A 15177-nucleotide genomic window follows, 5' to 3' on the forward strand; every position below is an offset into this window, starting at 1 on the left:
TGAAAGAACCCAGAGAGAGGAGGAAAGACCCAGGCGCTGCACCCAAGCCACCACCATCTTCTCAGAGCCCTAAAGATGGCCTCTCGTTTCTCTGTTCCCTCGCACACTTCACTATAAACCTGGTCAGGGATAGGCAGGTCTGACAACCCTGGTATACCAACACACGGTTGGTTGGCAGAGGTAAAATGAGTGGAGAGTGGAGTCCCTGAAGTTTGTCCATAGCCAGGGGTCCCGCTTCTCTGACCAGCCCCATCCTGCTGTTAATATCAAGGGTCAGCAGGAGGCAGGAGCAAGTAGAGTTGCCAGCTAGCTTAGTTGGAATAGAGGAAAAACAGGTCTGGCTGAGTGTGGAGGAACTCTGAATGCCAGCTTCAATAGTTCAGATTGATGTGGCAATCTATAGGAAGCCGCCAGGGTCTGTTCTCCAGTAATTCAGGAGCACTGAGGGTGCTCCTGGTGGTAGAGAGTCCAATATGTGCCAAACGGCCTGAGGCTGGAGGACCAGGAATATGAGCGGGACTGGGTGAGCCTGGCCGTCTGTGTACAGAGCAGAGGGCTGTCTGTGCCAGTGGTGAGCCTCTCTGTGTAGAACAGGGAATCTCTGCCTTCAGGCTGGAACTGGCTCTAATTGATTGCCCGAGGGAGAAGAAACTTCAGTGTCCAGAGCTGGTTCATTGGCAAATTATGTCGATTCTGTGTTCTAATGTCCTGACTGGCTAAATGGGGATAATACCTGCATTATTTATAGCACACAAGGGCAAGTGCTTTGTGAACCTTGGAGTGCTAGAGAAATAGGAGCCATCATCATCATCATCATTTCGTGATTATTTATTAGCCCACCTCATTTGTCTCCTTCTTTCCATCCTAGCCCCACAGGCTCTAGCTCAGATCTAAGGCCAGACATTGGGGCACCCTAGTCTGGATCCATCTCTAGACTGGTCAAAGTAGAGATTTGTTGTGGAAGAACAACCCCAATCTGGAGGAAAGGGGCATCCTCCATTGACATGGAACTACGGTCTTATCTGCCCAGGGAGGTCAGATTTAAAATAGACAGGTAGAAAAGGGAAAAGGAGGATGACAAAGAGTGATGAAAACAAGAGCTCACACTGACTGACTACCTGTACATGATCGTAGGTTCAAAAGGCTGAGAAGTGATGCATTTAAGTCATGGAGGCCCAGAACCTCAGAGTTAAAGGGCTTCAGTGGGCTAACCTCCCACTCCTGGCAGCATTCCTAATAAATGGCCAACCAGTCTCCACTTTAAGGCCTCTAGTCAGGAGGCTTTGTGGTTACAAAATGCCTTCAAAATATGATCTTATTTACCTATCATTATTCTGTATTATTATCTCTATTTTGTAGGTGAGGACGCAGGCTGGGAGAGTTTAATGACTTGGTCACAAGCTAATGAAGGGTGGGACTCTTAACTCCCCCAAAGGCTTTCTGGCCTCACATCCAGGTCTCTTTTCACCAGATTAGCTGTGAAAAGACTGTCAGGCAAGTCCCTAATGACCTGAGGTTTGTGAAGAATGCTAAGCCAACAAAAAGGAAGTGACAGACCCACCACTTGAGGAAGAGAGAGTAATATTAATAAACAACAGAAAATGAGAATGGCCAAGATCATTTTGCTTCTGTCTTCTCTAACAAGGCCAGTGATCTGGCACACAAAGAAAGGCAAGAGAACAAATAATTGCACTAGGAAATCACAACCCAAGGAGAATATTGGAAGAGACTCTGGCAACTTCAATGAACTTGAGATTCAGATTAATTTTATGCCAAAGAGCTGAAAAAAACTTGCACTGTTTTCTTTGTCAGGATATCCTGAGACATCAGGGAGAGAGGAAGAAAAGCCAGACACAAACAGATGTTATCCTAATTTTCAGAGAGGGCAGTGGAATGAACTGAGGGAATCACCAACCTCTTGTGTCTGTTTCTCTTCACGCTGTTCTAGAAAAGATTATTGACAGTTTTCAGTCACTGATCACGAGGCCATCTCAAAATAACTCCGACCACCAAACTTGGTTTCTCTTTTGGTTAGGATTACTAGGTTGATGAATCAGGAAAAATGCCATAGGAATAGTGGGTCTTCAATAAAGTCTTCATGGTATCCTTGTGGATGAATGGAACAATGTAGATCGAGTACAGTTAAACAGATTCATAACTAGGACTATTCAAAGAAAATGATGATCTGTGTCAATCCATGAGGCATCCATCCTATACCTTGTCCCTGCACCTGGAGATGGACAGGAAGGTGGGACCAGCAACATGATGAGGCTGGAAGCCTTCCCTGGCACCAACTGAAGGATAGTGGAGCATCTTGCTGTTAAGGGCCAAGATAAGGTGGAAGTAGCAGCCGTACATGGGCACCGTCTTGAGTCCTAAAGTGCCAGAGGGCAGGTCTGAGGACTAGATCAGTTACCAGATGATCAAGTACAGGGTCTGGGAAAAGGGATCACATCAGATACCACCTCTGTGACCTGAGCAACCTTAACCTTTCTGGGCCAGTTTCTTCATCAGTAAAATGAGAAGGCTGGACTAGATAGCCTCTGAGGTGCCTTCCCCTCTCCAGATCCCACAAAGTCTGGGTCAGAAGCAAGAGGCAAAATTTTTTCCATGTTCTTGGAGGCCAAGTCAGCAGAATCCAAGGAAGGAAGCAAGTCCAAGGCTGAGTGAGGACCAACAAAAGCCAGATAAGCAGACAGATCAAGCAAAAGTGACTGAGCTCCAGGGAGGAGTTTTTTTTTTTTTTAATCATTTGTCAAGCTCAGTAATTGGGCTACCCTGTGGACTCTTAAGCAAATATGGAGGAGCTGGGTAGTACAGTGGATAGAACACTGGGTCTAGAGTCAAGAAGGCCTGAGTTCAAATACAGCCTCATCCACTTACTCTAGACAGATGTGAATCTAGATAGGTCATTTAGCCTCTGTCTACCTCTGTTTTCTCAACTGTAGAATGGGGATAATAATGGCACCAATCTCTCAGGATTGTGAGGTTCAAATGAACTAATCATCGTAAAGCACTAGCATAATGCCTGGCACATGATAAGCACCATATGAATGTTAGCCATTCTTGTTATTGTTATCATTGTTATTATATACTCTTTCAGAGGAGCCATAGCTCTGAACAGTTCAGGGGAGATAGGCCCCTGGGAGGTTTCTCTAAGGTTATCAGAGCACTTCATCCTTGGGCCTTTTCCATCTTTTCTTCCTCATAAAATATAATTTCCAGGCCCCCTCACCATCATCTTCTCCCTTTTCTGTTCACTGTCACTTATCAGTGGGTCCCAGAACTGAACACAATGTCCAAGATGTGGTTAGACAAGTACAAGTGTAATTCTGAGTGTGTTTACCACACTGTAGAGGTGAACAAGAACTAAAAGCCCCAGGACTTTTTTACATAAACTTCAATAAAATGTCCCCCGTCCTATTCCTAGACGTGTTCCTAGTTATCTCTGTTAAATTTCAGCTTCCACCACAAAGGTCTTCTCTAAGACCATATTATTATGGCAGAATGGGCGGCCAAACATTTAGTAAGTGTTCCCTGGGCCAGGCAACTAAGCTAAGTTCTGGGTATATAAAGAAGGGCCAGACAGAACCTTCCTCTTAAGGAACTCACGTCATAGCAGAGGTTCTCAAGAGCTCTGGCAGGGCCCATCAAGCTGGAAAAACTAGCAATAGAAGCCCAGAAGTGGACTGTGCCCCACTCACACAAAGAATAGCCCAGCTAGGCAGAGGTTGGGCACCAGAAGAATTTGAAGGGGCAGAGGGAGACTGCTACAACAACTCCTAAAACCATCTTCTCAGTTGCAGTGGGCCCATGGCTTCTGTGGTAAAAGGAACTGATGGAATGAACCATGGACCCACTCAATTAAAAGAAATATTCAATAAGTATCTTCAAGGTGCTATACTAAGCCTAGATAAGACGGACTCAAAAACAAAAAATGCTGCCTTCAAGGAGTTTGCATTCTTCTAGATCCTCAAAGTATTTTTTTTTAATTTTAAACCCTTAACTTCTGGGTATTGACTTATAGGTGGAAGATTGGTAAGGGTAGGCAATGGGGGGTCAAGTGACTTGTCCAGGGTCACACAGCTGGGAAGTGTCTGAGGCCGGATTTGAACCTAGGACCTCCTGTCTCTAGGCCTGGCTCTCAATCCACTGAGCTACCCAGCTGCCCCAGGGATGCTTCTTTTTGCAGGAGTCAATCCCTAGATCCAAACTTTTGAGATCATTTTGTTTCATCCTGTCATCCTTTTTAGCACTCTGTCTCTTCCCCAGGCTCCCGCTCCCTCTCCTTCTCCCTCCCCTATGTTAGCCTCAGTTTTGTTTGTTACGCCTTTTGCATTCTCATACAAGGCATGGTCCACCTCTAAAGAATTTTCTCTAAGGAACCAGAAAGTGAAAAGGCTTGACTTGGCACTTTTCTAACACTTAGCTGCTTCTGCAGTAGATATATTTGGTGATCATCCCAACCAAAAAAATAAAATAAAAAAACAAATAGTTGGAATCCTACAAGTTGTTGCATGTGGCAGCTCCCTTCCTGTCCTTGATGAACTTACTCTGGAAATTACCATAGAAAATGACCTTGTTTTCCATCTCTGTTTCCGTTCCTGGCTCCTGGAAAGACCATTTTTAAGGCAGTCAGGCCTTCTCCCTACTGCTAACCTCCAGGAATGTCTTTGGCTAGGAAGCCACAGCAGACACACAACACTTTAACAGAATTCTCCCTTCATCCACCTCTCAGATTCTCCTTCCATGAAGAATCAGGCAATATACAGCATATTCCATAGAACTTTGAAAGGACAGAGTTGTAGGATTTCCAAACTGAAAGGAACCCCAGACAGAATTGTGTTCCACTAGTAACTCAGTAAGAAGGAATCTTTATTCTACCATCCCCAGAAAGTAAGCATCCACTCACTGGAAGAACTGGGAGGAACTCTGGAGAAACTCCATCTTGCAGAGGAAAAAAATGAGGCTGGGAAAGGGGAAGTAATTTGCTTAAGGTCATTCCATGGGTTAGGAGCAGAGCCAGAAACTGAAATGAAATTTCCTCTTGGTCACTGGAGTGTTCTTTCTGCCATTCCACACAGACTCACTTTTGCTTGCCTGGTTTCTGGGGTTCCTTTTGTGTTTCTCCTTTTGTCTTTTAGCCTGAGCCACTCAACTGAACAAATAAATAAAGAAACAAATGACCTACAATTATCAACCATTTACTACGTACTAATCACTGGGGATACAATGCAAAATCAAGACAGCCCCTGCCCTCCAGGAGCTTACTTTCTGATGGAGAAGACAACTCTTGGGGAGTTTTGACCACAGAAAGATGTGATCCCTTTTGGAAAAGGGAGCATTTTTTGATGCACGTGGCTCTGATATGTCCCCAATATGCAATATGACACATCTCCATGACATGGCAGTCAGGCTTTTATGAAGGAAAGAGGAATGATGACCTCTTCAAGAATAGCACAAAACGTCTTCTGCTCGGTGCCAGGATAAGAGGGTTCCTGTCTCTGACACCTTCAGTGTGGTCTGTAATATTAAGGCTTCAGGGGTAGCTAAGTGTGTTTTTGTATATCTCCTTATTTTAGAAAAGAGAGTGGCTGCTATTGGCCAAAGGAGAGCCTCCAAGCCCAGGACCCAGCCAGAGAGGTCCCACCAACACCTTCTACATCATCTTCCCATCTAGCTCTCTCACAATGCTTGTCAAAGCAGTGGCCACGTGTGAGCTGCTGCTGCCCAACTCCTTCCCTCTGCCTTCTGAGGACCCACCTGAGGATATCCTTCAGAGTGTGGAGGTAAGTGGGGCAGAGACCAGACAGATCCCAAGGAAGAAGCAAGAGAAGCAGACGGTGTACAGAGAGGAAAACAAAAAAACCTGACATAGAGATGGCCTAGGCAGGAAGGAGATGAGTACTACAGAGAATGTGGATTCAGTAGCGGGAAGAATGGAATGGCTAACCAAGGAAAGGTTAGCCTGAAGGAGGTGGCAGAGAAGAGGTGTGGGGGGTGGGTAAAGTTGCCTCTTCCCCTAAAGGGGAAATTTGATTAATATGAACATAGAGCAGTCCTTGAAGGAAAGAAGCTGCCACAGAGACATGTGCTGCAACCTGGAACTTGGAACGCTGGGATAGGGCACAAGAGAAAGATGGTGCCCGGCAAGTAGGCATCAAGTATCTTTGGCAAATGTAAACACATTCCAAATTTCAACATTTTTGGCACCAGCTAGTTGTGGGAGTTTGCAGGGCAAAATAAGGAAGGAAAAAAGTCAAGGGTTAAGAGGAGAAGAAGAAGAGGGAGAAGAAGAAAAGAGCAAAGGGGAAAAAAGATCCAAGTGGAGAGAGAAAAGGGAGGAGAGGATTGATATCTGTATGGATACAGTTGTGTGTGTGTGTCGAGACTGTCTCAGTGGCCACGTGCATGTCTGCCTGTGAGGGCCTGTTTGTGGTTGCCGAGAGTCTCCGGGCGTTCCTGTGTTTGGGTCAGGGTCTAGGTGTCACATATCTATCTGATTGAGCAAGCATAGATTTACCTCCAAATCTGTGCAAGGCCCTGGTGAAGCCCTAGGGACACAAAGATGAAAAACGACTTCATCGCTGTGCCCTAAGAGCTTACATTCTGCTGGGGAAACACACCACGTACAGAAATAAGTAGGCTAGGATGTAACTGTGAATAAGACAGCAGAGGCACAGGCGGCAGGCTCCAGAAAAATAGGAGAAGGGAGATCAGGGAGGGCTTTACGAAGGAGGCGACACTGAAAGTCTGCACAGTTGGATAGATGCAGGAGAAAGTGTCGCGTTCAGGGAACTGCTGGTAGTCCAGTTTAGCTATAAAAAGAGTGAATGAAGAAATTAGACTGGAAAGGGAGATTAGAAGCAGATCAGGGCTTCGATTCTAGCCTAAGGAGTTTGCATTTTATTACAGAGACTTTAGGAAGACATCCTAGTAGCTTTGTGAAGAATATTCACAGAATTGGAGAAGGGAAAGACCCAGACAGATAGTACAGGTGACAACTGAAGTGGAGAGAAAGGGATGGATCGGAGAGGCGGCCCACAGGATCAGCAGGACTTGACGAGTGACTGGACTCTGGAAACCGAGGGAGAAAGATGCCTCCCCAGCTGCCCCCTCAGCTGCCTGACAGAACGGCGGTGTCTTCCCCGGAGGCAGCCAAGCCTAGAGGAGTGATGGGCTTTTCAGGGTAGAGACTTGTTCAGGTTCGGGCACATGAAGCGCGAGGTGCCCGCTGGACAGCCATCTGAGGCAGCTAAGACTGTGGAAGAGAGGGGGCTGACTGAACTTGATTGGGAAGCCTCTGGGGTCTCTGTGTTTTGCTGTAACCACGTGGGCCACGAGGGCGAGTGGGAACAGGAGACTCACAGCTCCAAGTTCTGGCCAGATAGAAAGGTGAGATACGGCAACAATTACAGAAATAATGTCATGATCTGAAAAGAGGCTTAGGTACACATAGGAGTACGATGGAAGCATTGAAGAGAATTGAAAAAAGTCCTATTACCAAAAAAAGGACCAACCAACCAAAGACTATGATAGTTCACCCAAATGTTTAAGTTCTTACTTGCCAAAAAAGAAACAAAAAGTGGGCTTGACGTCTCATTCCTGGTAAATTCTCTTTTTAAGGAAATGGCGATCTTTAAAAACAGACTAGAAAACAAATGTCTGGTTACCCAGGCGCATCATTCTCAAGGAAGCTGCAGTCTTTGTAACTGAATGGAACGGGACCAAAACCAAAATGAAAATACCAAACTGGCACGTTCCTCAGAAAAGTCAGTGGGCAACATCAAGTCCGCTCGTGCCCAAAGGCAGCCCAGGCGTGCCTTTCCGTGATGCCCCCCAGGTCCCCCTAGTTTAGCTGGGGCCTCTGGCTTCCTCTGCATTGCAGCTTCGTGTCACCTCAGCTTTGCTCCCTGTGGATTCCAGAGCAGCCGGGATAATGTTTGATCACTTCCCTCCCATGTAATGACCTTCTCACACCACCAAAACAACATTATTTCTAATGGTCTGTTCCCCAACATTGTGTATGGCTCTGTAAAAGGATAGGCATGTGGGGGGCAGCTGGGTGGCTCAGGGGACGGAGAGCCAGGCCTAGAGAAGGGAGGTCCTGGGTTCAAATCTGGCCTCAGACACCTCCCAGCTGGGTGACCCTGGGCAAGTCACTTGACCCCCCTTGCCTAGCCCTTACCGCTCTTCTGCCTTGGAATCAATGGAGGGTGGGGGCTTTCATTTTTCATAAGTGTAGGCATGGATCTGTGTCTTCTGTCTGTGTTAGTAAGTCACCTCTCTGAGTTGATGGGGATGTCAGAGGGCAAAGAATTCCTCCATCCCACGGCTGAGCAGGGATCCCTTCTGTGGCGCCTCCGAAAAGGAGTGATCCAGCCTCTGCCCAGCCTCATTGCCTCCAGACAATCAGTGTGTCTGTGCAGCCTGTGTATGGCCCTTCCTGGGCCTTTCTCCTTGCGTCTGTGCCTGCCAGCCTCCTGGGATCGGGCAGGGAGGGTACGAGGGCTGTCCTAGCTGTCCCCAGCAGAACGGCTTCCCCCGATGGTTCTGCAGAGGAGGAGGCGGCCCTAAAGACCATTCGGCCAGCACAACCATCCCCCTCTCCTGAGCCCACAGGGTTTGTCTCTGGCTTCCTCCGCCTGCCTTCCTGGCCGGAGAGAGCCATTCTGCGGCTGGATCGCCAAGCCCCGACCTAAGCCTGCAAGCCCCGACCTAAGCCTGCAGTGGAAAGAGAGGACAGAGGTGGAGAGAGGCGGGCAGACCCCCCTCATCCCCTGAGGAGGCCAAGCCCAGCCCCGCACTGAGGATGCGATGAGGAGCCTCCCTTGGAGGCCAGCCGTTCCTGGCATAGGACGCCGCGGCCGGAAACCCTGACTGCTCAGGAATGCTGTTCCCGTGTATTCACACCTCAAAGGGCCAGAGGACATGCCGTACCCACCCCTAGCCCGCCTCTGCTGGCCCCCCGCCACACTCTGGCCTTCCTCGAGCCTCTCCTGGGCCCCTGCCTCTAGGCCAGGGTACCATGAGGAGAAAGGCCCAGGAATGGGCCTACACGGGCTACACAGACACCCAGATGGGGAAGATGTTGCCTCTGGAGGCAGTGAGGCTGGGCAGAGGCTGGATCACTCCTCTTCAGAGAGGGGATCCCTGCTCAGCTGTGGGGTGGGTGGATTCTATGCCCTTTGACTTCAGAGCCGGGCCGGGTGGGACGTTCAAGGCCCCTCATTTTTCTCTTTGTCCTTCGATGCTATTAGCCTTCCCCAGAGGTTAAATGAGGTCATCTTTGTGAAGGCCAGCCTGCTATAGCCTGGTCTTTGCCTCTCTCCCTCCCTCCCTCTCCACAGAGCACCTTGGATGGCCTCGAGGTAGAATCCACCTACAATCCTCTGCGGGTTAAGGGCCGCCTCTATGAACACCTGAGAAGCCTCTTGTCCAAGCCTCAGGGGCTCATCTCCCCAGGGCGGGAGCTGCAGCCCCCCAGACAGGTAGGTCCCCCTCACACACACAGAGTCCCCCCCCATTCAGAGGCCGTTCCAGCTCAGGAAGCTCTTCCAGGGTCCTGGGAGCAATGGGGCCTGCCGGCAGGGGTCACTCATGGAAGGACAGTAGCCCAGCTCGGGGCAAGGAAGAAGCCCTGCAGAAGGCAGACTAGAGCTCTGGCCGGGAAGGAGGACGAGGGCCCAAGTTTCCCATCCAAGCAGCCGGGGCGCTCAGCGGAGGCACCAGGAGCGGGGAGAGGGCTGCGGCCTGTCAGCGCCAGGAAGTGTGGGCCACAGAGGGAGGCTGAGGAGGCCCTGCTCACTCCCACTGATACCTTTACATGCAGAAAACAGCCAGTTACTGAGGAAACCACTGACAGGGAAACAGCCCCCAGCTAGGCCGACCTTCATCATAGAAATAAGGAATAAGGAGACTAAGATGTGGTCATAGATGTAGAGTCAGGCACGTGGCAGGATTTGAACCCAGGTCCTCCGCTCCTCTTGTACAGACTGCTTCTGGGGGGAGGGGCGAAAAGAACAGACAGAGGGAATATGCAAGCCCCTCAGAAGGCCTGAGATGGGCAGGGAAAGGCAGGAGGTCCTGGGGCTTCTCTCCTGGCTTTAAGAAATTGTTCTGTCACTGATGCCTTATCTGAGCTACCCTGGGGGCATGCTGCAGGGCACCCACTGACTGAGTGCAGGGAAGCCCCCCAGGGGTGCAGAGCCAGACTGAGGCTGATTCTCTGGTACTGGGCTGAGATAGAACTAGCCTGAATGAAGAGAGACCCATCAAAGGGGCAGCTGGGTGGTTCAGTGCATAGAGCCAGGCCCAGGGATGGGAAGGCCTGGGTTCAAATCTGGCCTCAGACACTTTCTAGCTGTGTGACCCTGGGCAAGTCACTTGACCCCCATGGCCTATCCCTTACCTTTCTTCTGCCTTGGAGCCAATACATAGTACTGATTGGGTTAAAAAAAAAAAAAAAAGAGAGAGAGAAAAGGCCCCTCAGGACTCCCGGCCCCACAGGGCCGCTGCTCCTCTCTCCCCCAATGCCTTGCTTCCTCTTCCTGCAGGTTGGAAGGCTGCCCCCAAACCGAGCCCGAGCGACGGTGTTCCCTCTGCCCCTGGTGCCAACCCCGACTCCTTCCAGGGCCCACAAAATGCCGGCAGCCAAAAAGGCATCGTCGGAGCCCGTGCTGTTGCTTTCAGATGACGAAGAACGTCTCTTCTGAGAGTCCCGGCAAAGGCCCCGAAGGATCTGGCCGCGTTTGGCCAGGCCTGCCCCCTCCCCCTGCAGCGGCTTGAGGCCTGTCCTGGCTTCTGAGGGTCTCGGGTGCCCCCATCCCGCCTCCGGCACTGTACGGGCAAGCGTGTGAGGGTCCCTGACAGCAGCCCAGGCTTTCTCTTCCCACTGAATAAAAGGCCGCTTGTCCCACCTGGAGCCGTGATGTGTGAACAAATGGGCCAGATCTGGAAAGCTGAGCTTTGAAGGGCAGAAACTGCGTTTACAGAGCAGGCCACACAGGGTATGGCACAGGAGAGCCGAATTCTAGCCTGGAGTCCATGGTGGGAGCCCCTACCGTGGGCAGGACCCAGCGCAGGGGAATCCCTTCCCGAGATGTTCTGGAGGACTCTGGGACACCCAGGGGTGCAGGAGGGGTGAGGGGGCCCTTCCGCCCCTGCCGCGTCCCCTCCCACAGACCCTGCCTCCCACCACTGGTCCCTGCTGGTCCTCCTGCGTCACGCGTGCAGACATGGCTGGTCAGAGCTCTCTCAGCCCCAGCTGACTTTAATGCATTTAAGAGTCCATGGCACAAGGCAGCTCAGGATTCGGGGGAGCAGACTCAGGCCAGGCCCCTCCAGCACACCCACCAGCGGTCAGGAGTCCCAGCAGGGTTGCCCCAAGTCCGTCTCCTCTGGCCTTGGTTTGGCCTCCCCCAGGACTCCTTCCCCCAGAGGAAGGTGGCAGCCAAATGCAGGCCCTTGGCCGCGGGGTCTGGCCCTTGCCGCTGCCCGGAGGCCCGGCCTCACACACTGCCCACCTAGCCCCGCGCAGCCCCCAGGCCGCAGAGATGTCCTCTTAGCACCCGTTGAGTTCCTTCCGCCCCCACCCAGGGGTTACATGGGTGCTTCCGATCTCGTCCCAGGCCTTGTTCGAGATTCCCCTTCAGGCGTGGCCTGGCCCCAGCCCTTGGCAGCAGCCCCCTTCTGCACCCGGCTGTACACCGGGAGCCCCCCGCTGCTGGGGCTGTTAGGCCCGGGAAGCACTTGGGGTTTGGGGGGCGGGACAGGCTTGGGGTTCCTTGGAGGGGGCACGGCGTAATCGTCCATGTTGGGGTTATAGGGGAGCTCGTAGCCCTCGTCCTGCCCCCGAGCATGCTGGCACCAGGCATCCCTGGGCTCCTGGGGTTTGTCATAAAGGCCCAGAGGTGGGGCTGGGCTCTGACCCTCGGGCTCGTCATAAATGGGCTCCTTCTTGGCTTCCCCCAGCTTTGTGTCTTTAAGCTGCTGCTGCACCTGTTCATACAAGTCCCAGTAGAGGGGGTGCCGGGCAGCAGCCCTGTGTCCTGTCCTCGGGTCCGAACTGTCCACGGGGTCTGAGTACAGGGGGTCTGGGGAAGAGTCGGGCAGGGAGCGAAGGGCATCCAAGGGCTCCGAGTACAGGGCAGGGCCGGCTGCCTGTGGCTCTTCAAAGCTCTGGTAGGCAGCGGGCACCGTTCCGGCCCCTCCCGTGCCCCCGTCCGATGGACCGGCTCCAGCAGCCATGCCGACTTGAGCCTTCTGCCTCTGGATAGCGGCCTCCACGGCCTGGAAGATGTCATTCCCCTGCAAGGTCTGGAAAGTGAAGGTGCCGGGGCCCGAGGGACACCTCCGTCCCGCCTCGAAGGAGAACATGGCCTGGAGGAAGAGGGGCAGAAGGAAAGCGGGGACCTGTAGAGCTGGCAGGGACCTCAGAGATATATTGCCCCGCTTCTCCCAGGCAGGGGAACCGCTGTTGGCCAGGGAAGAGTCTGATGCAAGGCCATCCCCGCAGCGGGGACACAGGGGGCCCAGAGGAGGGACTCGTCTCCCCGCTGCCGTGAAGGGGGGCCCACCACACTCTCCTGGGCCTCCCCACCACACCCTCTGCCTCCTGAGCCTTCCCTGCCCCAGCCTAGCCCTTACCCGGTCCCGTCCATAGCGCCGGAGCAGCGTGTAGGGCCAGGAGAGCAAAGGCTCCTTCCTCTGACCTGGCCCCCCAAGCGCCAGGAGGCTCAGACCATTGGCTTCCACCCGGAGCACGTAGTGTCCCTTCAGGCCGCAGTGCTCAGCTGCCTCTGTTTTCTGTACAGTCACCCAGAACTCGGACCCTGGGAGGAAATGAAGGGTCAAAGGAGAGCGTTCCCAGGTGGAGCGGGGAGGGGGGGGGACCTTACCTAGTCACGGGCCCCACAGGAGCTTCACATGCCCTCTCCTGGGACCCTTCGTGGGGGGGGGGGGGGCTGTGGAATCCCATCCCTACTCCAAACCCCTCGGGTGCTTCCCCCCAGCCCTTTCTCCCTTCACCCTGACCTTGTCCATGGGGGCTGTACAGGGAGTTCTCCTGCATCTCCATTGAAGAGGGCCCAGAAGAGCTGTCTGCTGGGGCCAGAGACCCTTTCTGCAGGGGAGAAAGTGCAGCAGTGACCCTGAGAATGTGTCCTAGGTAAAGCTGGGGCCACAGGGAGGGAGATGCTCCCATGCCTAAACGGACTCCCCTAGGCAGCATCCTCCCTTATCCCACCCTCTCACCGGAAAGGCAGTCTGGCAGAGTATCTGCACCCAGGCCACACTGGCAGGACCCTCGGCTGCCAGGAGGTGGGAGCGCTGAGCCGTGTCCAGTCGGAAGACAGAGGTGCCGGGTCCTGGGGGGCTGTCCAAGGTCACCGGGGCCACACTCACACAATCCGACAAGCGAATCACTCTGCAGTCCAGGCGACGAGAGCCTCCCCACCCGCCTCCAGAGCCTGGCCCCTTGTGCTCAAAGAACTCCAGCCGGGCCACTCCATTGGGGCTGGAGGGGTACAAGACTGCCCAGGTCTTCCTCCACTTCTGCAGTGGGGGAGAGCGTGGGAAAATACTTTGAGAAGCTATTTGGAAAGGAGAAAACATGAAGATATGGAGTAGGGCTGGGGAAATAGGGGCTTCATATGATCAGGGAGGCCGGGAGGCGAAGGGTCTTCCTCAACCTCTGGGACTAGGAGGAACAGCCCTCCGTCAGTATATGGATCACCCGGGGGGGGGGGGGGGGGGGATGGAAGGAAACGCCAGCAAAAGGCACTGGGAGACAAGAGGCACGGAGGGACCCTAGGAAGGAGAGAAGATATGGGGGAATATGGGCCAGAGGACGGGCTCTAAAACACCACCTGTTTGTTAAGGCATGGGGGAAGAAGAGGGGAAACCCTGGGGACATGTAGCGAAAACCAGGAAATGAGAGGAGAAAAGGAAGAGAGGCTGGACACAGGCTAGCCCAGGATCGCTCTCCACCACTGAGCGACCCTGAGGAGGGAAAGGGGCTCCACACCGAAAAGTCCAGATCCTCCTCTGGGGTGAGGGGGCGGAGGAGGACCCCGAGGAATGGGAGACGACTAGGGGGAATGAGGCTGGGGAAGGGGATGGACCGCCAGGTCTCCAACAGTAGGAAGGATGATGCCTGCAAAGACCTCAGGCCAGGGGCGGAGAGTACCAGCCCCCCGCTGCCTACCCCCTAATTGCTGGGGGCTCCAGGAGGAGGGAGAGGTGGGGTTTCCTAAAGGAGGCGGAGTTGCCGAGTGGCGGGGGGCGTATTTCCGTCCGGCCGAGGCTGGAGGAAGCGTGGAGGGGTTGGGACTTCCTCTGGAGTTTGGGGAGAAACTTCTCCCGGGCTGACCTCGGGCCCGCTTCTTCCTGGCCGCCCCAGGGACTCCCGCCAGCTCCCCCAGCTCCGCCGCCCGCGCCCCCCGGGGCTGCCCCGCGCCCGCAGCCACCTTGGCCCCGAAGCGTTGACTCTGCACGAAGAGCGGTCCTTCCATGGCAGCCCCGTCCATGGCGGCGCCGTCCATGGCCCCAGGCGGCTCCGGCCTCTTCCTGGCGCTGCGGGGCAGGGGCGGAGGTGGGGCGGGGCCCCGGGACGGGGCGGGGCAGGGGGAGGAGGGATCACCGCCCCCCTCCCCAAGCGCTGGGGCCCCCCTTTCCCCTGTCATTGCCGGGAGCGGCAGACGCTCGGCAGCCCGGATTCCGACGGGACCGGGACGAGACGGGAGCCGCTGGAGCGGCCAACATTCCTGCGGCCGGCCCCGACGCCCGAAATGGAAAGAAGTGGGAGGGCTCAGGAAGCTCCCCTTCCTCCCCCCACATAAGCTCAAGCTCTCACACACATAGACTACTCTCCCCGCTCGGCCCCCACAAAACATGCACTCAGACCTCAAGCGCCTACTGAGTGCCTCGAGCACCCTGGTCACTGCACTGTAAGTGGCCCAAAGAGCTGGGTTCGAGCTCTACCTGCACCGGTTTGGGCGGGAAGCATCTCTGGCAGCCTCTCGAAACTTAGCTAGATGCTTCCTCGGGGAAAGTTCCCGGTCTGATCAGTATGTGAGCGTGCCAGGCCTAAGAGAAGGTCAGAATGCCCCCTGCCCTCCAAGAGCTTCCCCTCTATTGTGTACTGAGCAATCCCAGACAGACGCCGTCACCCTGTAG

At 53.7% G+C, this 15177-nt stretch overlaps 2 protein-coding genes across 2 annotated transcripts in view; one reads left to right on the forward strand and one right to left on the reverse strand.

The window, feature by feature from the left end:
- The window catches only part of LOC123251851 (meiosis 1 associated protein), an 88877-nt gene extending 77967 nt beyond the window's left edge, over positions 1-10910 (forward strand). Inside the window, exons 7-9 of the mRNA XM_044681173.1 lie at positions 5583-5789; positions 9351-9491; positions 10557-10910. Coding sequence (XP_044537108.1) covers positions 5583-5789; positions 9351-9491; positions 10557-10715 — 507 coding nt within the window. The 3' untranslated portion in view covers positions 10716-10910. The remainder of the gene's footprint in view (positions 1-5582; positions 5790-9350; positions 9492-10556) is intronic.
- A 295-nt stretch (positions 10911-11205) lies between these two features.
- On the reverse strand, positions 11206-14543 carry DOK1 (docking protein 1). Its single transcript, XM_044680488.1, has 5 exons — positions 14469-14543; positions 13255-13554; positions 13036-13123; positions 12649-12833; positions 11206-12381 (listed from the first exon to the last, which is right to left on the reverse strand). The coding sequence occupies exons 1-5, from the start codon at positions 14541-14543 to the stop codon at positions 11602-11604; spliced, it is 1428 nt and encodes a 475-aa protein (XP_044536423.1). The 3' UTR covers positions 11206-11601.
- Positions 14544-15177: the final 634 nt, after the last annotated feature.

Source organism: Gracilinanus agilis, chromosome 6 (genome assembly GCF_016433145.1).
Source record: "Gracilinanus agilis isolate LMUSP501 chromosome 6, AgileGrace, whole genome shotgun sequence".
Classification (NCBI taxonomy): domain Eukaryota; kingdom Metazoa; phylum Chordata; class Mammalia; order Didelphimorphia; family Didelphidae; genus Gracilinanus; species Gracilinanus agilis.